Source organism: Lepisma saccharinum, chromosome 1 (genome assembly GCF_977018435.1).
Source record: "Lepisma saccharinum chromosome 1, izLepSacc3.1, whole genome shotgun sequence".
NCBI classification, from domain to species: domain Eukaryota; kingdom Metazoa; phylum Arthropoda; class Insecta; order Zygentoma; family Lepismatidae; genus Lepisma; species Lepisma saccharinum.
Window position 1 is genome coordinate 125,133,550 of NC_139229.1, and position 7,118 is coordinate 125,140,667.

The window sequence follows — 7,118 nt, forward strand, 5'->3', positions numbered from 1 at the left end:
ACGGGATCGGGATGGGTAAAAAAAGTAAAGCAAAGTGCTCCCCTGTGCATAGCACCACGCCATGAAGGCGTATAGGGGTGTGAGGGTAACGCCCCACACTTTCTTGAGCCGGTCGTGAGTGGGGGTGATGTGATCAGCATCACGCCCCTGACCGCCTTTACCCCTCAGGGTTTCCCCCAGGTACAGTGGGATCCATGAGTATTACCGTGCAAATTGTCCATGACTATTTTCATTAATTTTTCTCTTACATCCTATGTGTTTTTAAGCGATGGATTTTTATGTATGCTGGTGAAGAAGTTGTCAACAGCTTGTTTTGAGTTTTCTTTTAATTCTTGAAGCTGTTATTGGGTCAAATAAAGTGCACGAACATGGTGATGGACAATTTGCAAGGTAATACTCATGGATCCCACTGTACACATGTTATTCGACGCTGGGTGGGCGCCGGAAACGGAAAGAATATTTTCAATGTTACGTGATACAAAAACAAAAAAGAGAAATAAAATGGGACCAGAATTGTTAAAGACTGCAGGAAATACAGCATATATGACCAACCAACATCTATCTCTTCACAGCAGCAGCATGTATGACTTCAAATAACATAATCAACAGTAAACGACTCAATGTTATTCATTAGGGGTGTGCGGGATCCCGAAAAGTCAGGACCCGACTTCGGGAAATGACTTCCCGACTTTTCGGGATCCCGAGCAGTCGGGAAATACCGAATGGTCACTTTAAAAAGTCGTTAATTCTCAACGTTTTCTGCATTGTAAGTTTCTGGAACTTATCGGAAATTGTAAGTTTTTCTTCTAGAAATGCAAAAGCAATCACTTAAAGTGAAAATGACGTGTAGAATTCGAGATTTCCAGAGCTTCTGTAAATTTCGAACATTTCCCGTCACGAAAATTTTCCGACTTGGTCGGGAAATTGCAAATTTTTCAGTCCCGAATGTCGGGATTTAAAAAAAAATCCCGTCCCGAATGCGGCAATGTTAGCACTATTTTCGCGAGAGTGGAAATGTTTTAAAAAAAGAAATTGCCTTCAAAGTTCTTGGTAACTGATAACATGTTCCAAAATTCTGATGGAGATTTGTTAGTTAGTTCTTTTTTCTCCTCCTCGCTAAAGTATCCACATAAACTAATCCATTCATTCCAAACCGAGCACGAAGAAAGTGCAACTGACTGGCGAGTGAGTTTTGCACCTTTCCACAATAAAATGTTATTTTCCAAGATTGAAAAAGGTCCCTACGTTTTCCCTCATTTGGCAAAATCTGTCCCTACGCGGGCGAAATATAGTGAAAAGTTCCTATGCGTAGGGACATGTCCCAACGGTTGGCATCACGGCCGACAGGTGTCGCATTTATGCAGAATGAAGCGCCCTCTCGCGGCTGACAACTCCCCGATAAGCTACCGGCACTCTCGCGACAACTGAGGATAAAGTAGCGATGTCTAATCTAAGATTAGATGTCAGAAATAAGGTGCAAGAAATATTTGTATTTGGGAGACCACCTTTTCCAGCATCCTTGCGACAAGGTACGTGCTTATTTCAATTGTAATTGTAACTGTAATTGTGAAAAGTGGAAACATTACAAAACAAGCTGTTTCTGTTACGGACTTCCTGTAACGCAATTTGCCGGGACCTGTTGCATGAAGGGATCGCCGAACGGCCGACACTCTGGCGGTAAACGACTGAAATAACCTCCCTGTACATCAGCACACAAAAAACTTTCTCACTTTTGTTTGTATGTCTTCCACCGAAATTTATTTTCTTATCTGTTGCAAGACAATTGGATTTCAAAATCCCAGTCAAATCTAAGCCAAAAGTGGTAGAAAAGCGATAACAAAAATTACATACAATAACAACGGAAATTAAAGCAAGTCTGGTCACCCTTTACTGAAAACGACCCTCAGTGAAAACATGCATTTATTTACCTGTGGCATGAAGCTTGAGGCACCCTGTTGCCATGAAAGGACACGAAGACGCGTGCCTGGAACTTACATTGTCAGTGCAGTTTCCGTCTTCCAAGGAATTGCACTGGTAACAGTTGATCGCCAGCGCTAGAGAAAAAAAAAAAAAAAAAATCACACACCTACGCCTTGGTTTGTGAAAAATTACACGCAGCAAGAGAAGAAAGGTAGAAAGGAGAGAAATGAAAAATAGCCAGAGACAAAGAGAAATGTGTGCTCTCTCTGCACACATCAACAAAACATTGATGTGTGCAGAGAGAGAGAGAGAGAGAGAGGAAAAGAATTAAGAAGACAGCCAAAAAAATTAGAGAAATAAATAACCGAGACGGATACAAAGGAAGAGAGAAATAAAGTCACGAGAGAGAGAGAGAGAGAGAGAGATAGGAGAGAGAAACAAGACAGACACACAGAGAAATAGAAGAAGAGAGAGAGAGAGAGAGAGAGAGATAGAGAAATAATATGAAACGAAAGAGAAAACAGAGAAGAACTAATCAAGAACTCAAAGACGTCGTAGATTCCAGAACTTAAAAACGAGACTGGAATTTAGAAAGAGTAGGTTATGCAAGAGAAAAGAGGAAAACAAATAAAATGAAGATGGGAAGTAGGTAATTATCCCATATTCATGAGGTCAAGTCGCCCTTTGACCTCCCTTGATAACGCCTGTTCTATTACTATTATTATTATTGTTGTTTTTTCTATAATTGATAAAAGTAGCATTTCAATATGATAGTTAATTTTTAAAAATACTCATAAATTCAAATATATTTCTTTCATTTCATATGGTAGGTCATAAGGTATCTGATAGTGAATATGACAGTCAAAGACGTCCACAGGATTTTTTTCTCTGGGGACAGTAATGCTTGAAGTGGGGGAAACGGGGGGGGGGGAGTGCTATCCCTCTAGTTAAGAAAATTATCATAAATCATCTCCTCATTAGGATAATTAGTATAGGCATCCCCACCTGCTGCACTTTCTCCATATTGATCCAGACAAGTAAGATTTCATATCTTGCCCTTAGGTCATAAAAACTTATGTTTCGCTTTGTAGGTCAAATCAACAGAACAAGATTCAATAACTAATGCTCCATTTTCTGTAGTACGTTAAGCTTAATTGCAGCCAGATCGTCCATTGAGATTGCAAATGTCCTATCTCCAAATTGTAAACAAATCGAGATACTTTGGCTGTAGTATATTTAGAATGCAATTGTTTCTTCTCTGATTTCGTCTGATGCCTGCATACAACCAATATTGACATACTGAGTGTCTTTTTGGTCCATGCCCAGAATTTGGAATTAGCCACGAGAATGCAAACTGCAATAGGCAATGAAACCTTGCGACAATTACCTCAACCAACTACAAGCACCATCCGAGTGTGAGATAAACCACTTTCATTCTAACCTCAGTCACTTGTGGGAGATGTTTAGCAATAGTAATGGTCTTCGATTCTTATTTTTGTGGTTAACAGACAAGAATTTAGAATAATAGTGGAATCAAAGTAGTTGATTGATTTCCCAAAATATGAATTATTTATTTTACTTTGCTTCCGAATGACAAATTTATAATGAAATTGTTTCATCTCCATCTCGTTTCCAGAATGCAACGTTATATCTAGATCAAAACTAGTGTTGTGTGAAATTGTTCTATCTGAAATTTTAATAATTAATTACAGCATAAATACCTAACCAAACAACTACTTATTTTTAGAGAGGCTTCAATATATCAGCCTTTGCAATGATACAAACTTTCAGTGCAATGGTGACGAAGATTCAATAAATATATCATGTCAAACTTTAAAGGTCTCTCTCTCCTGGAAAAATGAAAAATTGGACATAGAACATTTACATTTTCAGTGGACGAGATATCAAATTAACATTCACATTATGGTTAACATTAAAGTTAATAAAAAATGTGCATATGGCATACTTGACTCGTTGGGTTTGTTAAATGTAAATTTTAGATAGATCTTCATGCATGTTGCGAAAACATTAGATTACTTACCAAAGTGCAATGAGTTTAAAATTATTGAAAGTAAGACAACTGTGTCACAAAACTGAATAATATACATCTTTTCCTACTCAACTCAACTCAACTAATCTTTATTTATCTTTTCCTACTCAACAACTCAACTCAACAAATATTTATTGGACTTACAGCTTTACAGATGGCTGTTTATGCCCAGCATACATTATAAGTACATAATATACATTTTTAATATAAATTTTTTACACACAAAGTTCATAAACGCTCTTAAATACAATTTTATGTAACTACATTAAGTCAGTCAGTAACAGAAGTATATTATAATTTTATATCAGCTTTTCTCAAAAAAGCAAGTATAACATATCCAATTCTAATATCTGGAGCATACAACATTGAAGTCATATTAATAGGGAAAGGAACATTAATTTTTGACAATGTTTTGTATAAAGTCTTTCTTCTCTCTGAGTGAATTGGACATTCCAAAATAATATGATGAGCATCACCCCTTAAATCACCACAATCACAATTCGGAGATTTTAAAATGTGTATTTTAAATAAATGATGATATGTTCTCGCGTGACCACTTCTTAGTCTATTTATTAAAACAATTGCATTTCTTGAACCTTTACAATTATAAAACCAAGGTTTTTTCCTAGTGTAATCAACATAAGGACGATAACTTTCACCAACGCTTTCTAATGCATTATTACACCATAAGTTCCATTCTTCAAAAATTTTCTTCCTAACCCTCGGCAGAAGATCTGTGTAATGCAATGGTAACTGGATTGTTTCATTCATCTGAGCAGCTTGTTTTGCATATCTGTCTGCTTGTTCATTTCCGTAAATATTAATGTGTGATTTTACCCACACATAATGAACTACCTTTCCATTGCTAATTAAGCTATTAGTTGCACGAATACAATTGATGACATATGGTGATATTTTAAATAAATTTTTTTTATAATTAGATTGTATTGCTTGTAAAACACTTTGCGAATCAACTAGTAATAGAAATTTCTGTTCAGGAACTGTACCAATATAAATCAAAGCTTGATATACCGCATATATTTCTGCTGTAAATATGGATGCCTCCACTGGTAACCTAAACATTTTTGATATATTTCTTTCAGTATCATAAAGAGCTGCTCCTACTCCACTTTCAGTTTTAGACCCATCTGTATATATATGATAAAAGTCTTCCCAAGATTCTCTAAACTCAGCTGAATGATTATATTTCGGGAAATATATATTTTGAATTGGTTGTGTGGGAAATTCTAACGAGTATACTGGCAATGTTCTTGCTATAAGTACTTGACTACATTCATGATGATATTTACTAAATAGTTGTACCCAAAGCGTAGCTGATTTATCATTGGTTATTCCTGAATCATGCAGCTCTAAAAGATTTAATAACACATCATTGAAAGGATGCCATGGTGAATGTTGAATTTTAAAAAACATTTTTATAGCAATTAACTTTATCCTCACAGAAACCGAACATTCTACTGACTCCATATATACCACTACATTAGGAGTACTGTTCATTAATCCCAAACATCTTTTTAGAATTTTTCGTTGCTGGACTTCTAGTGGAGAAAGTTTTGTTACTGGAAGATTACACAAGACCATTAATCCATAATCTAATACTGCTCGATAATAATTCTTATAAAACATAAGCATGCTGGTAGGATGTGCTCCCCATTTGGTATTCGCCATAGCTTTAAATAAATGAAATATTTTATCGGATCTATTTTTCATCATATTTATTTGATACTGCCATGATAATGATGCATCAAAGTATACACCTAGATATTTTACTTGTGAAACAATTGGAATTTGTAATCTCCTATGAATAATGTTGAAAATATTTTGAAGACCCTTATGTTTAAATACTACTATTTTGGACTTTTCTAAAGATATTGATAATTTTTTCTGCTTTAACCATTGGTTAAATTCTATTAATTTATCTTCAAACATTGAAAAATCTTTCAAGTGATTGTTTGAGTCTAAATATATACATACATCATCAGCATATTGTAGAAACTGAAATGGGGAATCTATTATTGTTTTAATAATCTTTTCCTACTTCTCTAAGATAAGAGTCGAGGTAGGTAGGTTATAGGTACACTATATGCAATTTTGAAAGATCATTGGTCTACGGCAGATTATGTGAAGTGAGGACGTAGCTGACGAGTGAGGATGTGTGAGAGTGTGTGTGTGTGTGCGGGGAGATTCTTGCAGCGAAAATTTTAGAAATTCTTACTTTCTTGTAAAAGTTTAATGCTTTTAAAGACGATGTGAAAAAAAGATTAAGACGATGAAGAAAATACAGGGGGAGTATAAGTACATTGCATGATTTTTAGAATTACTTTGTAGTTACTTTTTTAAACTTCAAAATGTACTTTCAGAATTTTATAACGTTATGCAACGGACGAACCCTCAAAATTTCTTATGAAGAAGATCGTACTTAAATTATTCATATTCTTTCTTTACTATTTCCTTATAATAACTTGTTGCAGTGTTATTCAATAAAGCAAATCGCTTTTGTTTACAGTTACCACGTACAAGTTCAAGAAGCTCCAGATGTAATCCTGGGATGTGTCCCGGGGCCAAACTGCAGCAATAGCCATTACACACCTGATATTTCATGAGGCAATTCACACAATCACTATATTCAGAATTCCCATCTATGAGGGATGTAAGTGTAAATTTAGAGCCAAATTTACCATAAATTGGATCTGTGAAAAAAATTATGGAGTGCTGGGGTTGTGTGATTAACTAACTGGATATAATAATTAGCTTCTACAGCACCTGTGTTGTTATCGTTTTGTAAGCTTTAGCCTCTCAGAACATTTGCCGAACCTCCTCCCCTCCAAAGTAGGCAACCCATTTTACACAATAAATTGGACGTGCTAGTAAGTTTAGTACGATGATGAAAGGATTGATTGCAATTTAATTTTATTATGAAACATAGGCTATGTTAGAACATGGGTGCCAGTAGGGAAGGCCAGGAAGAATCGCTGAGACAAGAATGTCTACTTATTATTTGATCTCAGATTTTTTGCTTGTAACTTTCTTTTCTGTTTTCTCTTTCTAGTTTTATGCCTTCTTTTCTGAACTTCGTATGTATTTCTTCATGTTTGCTACCTCTCTGCCTGATAATTCATTATTCCGT

The 7,118-nt window shown here is 35.5% G+C and overlaps 1 protein-coding gene across 1 annotated transcript in view; it reads right to left on the bottom strand.

The window, feature by feature from the left end:
• Window positions 1-4,029, bottom strand: part of LOC145988117 (uncharacterized) — a 40,983-nt gene extending 36,954 nt beyond the window's left edge. The window contains exons 1-2 of the mRNA XM_083122949.1: window positions 3,962-4,029; window positions 1,929-2,054 (exon numbers count right to left, since the gene is read on the bottom strand). Of these exons, the coding sequence (XP_082979075.1) occupies window positions 1,929-2,054; window positions 3,962-4,028 (193 nt within the window). The 5' untranslated portion in view covers window position 4,029. The remainder of the gene's footprint in view (window positions 1-1,928; window positions 2,055-3,961) is intronic.
• Between the last annotated feature and the right edge of the window lie 3,089 nt (window positions 4,030-7,118).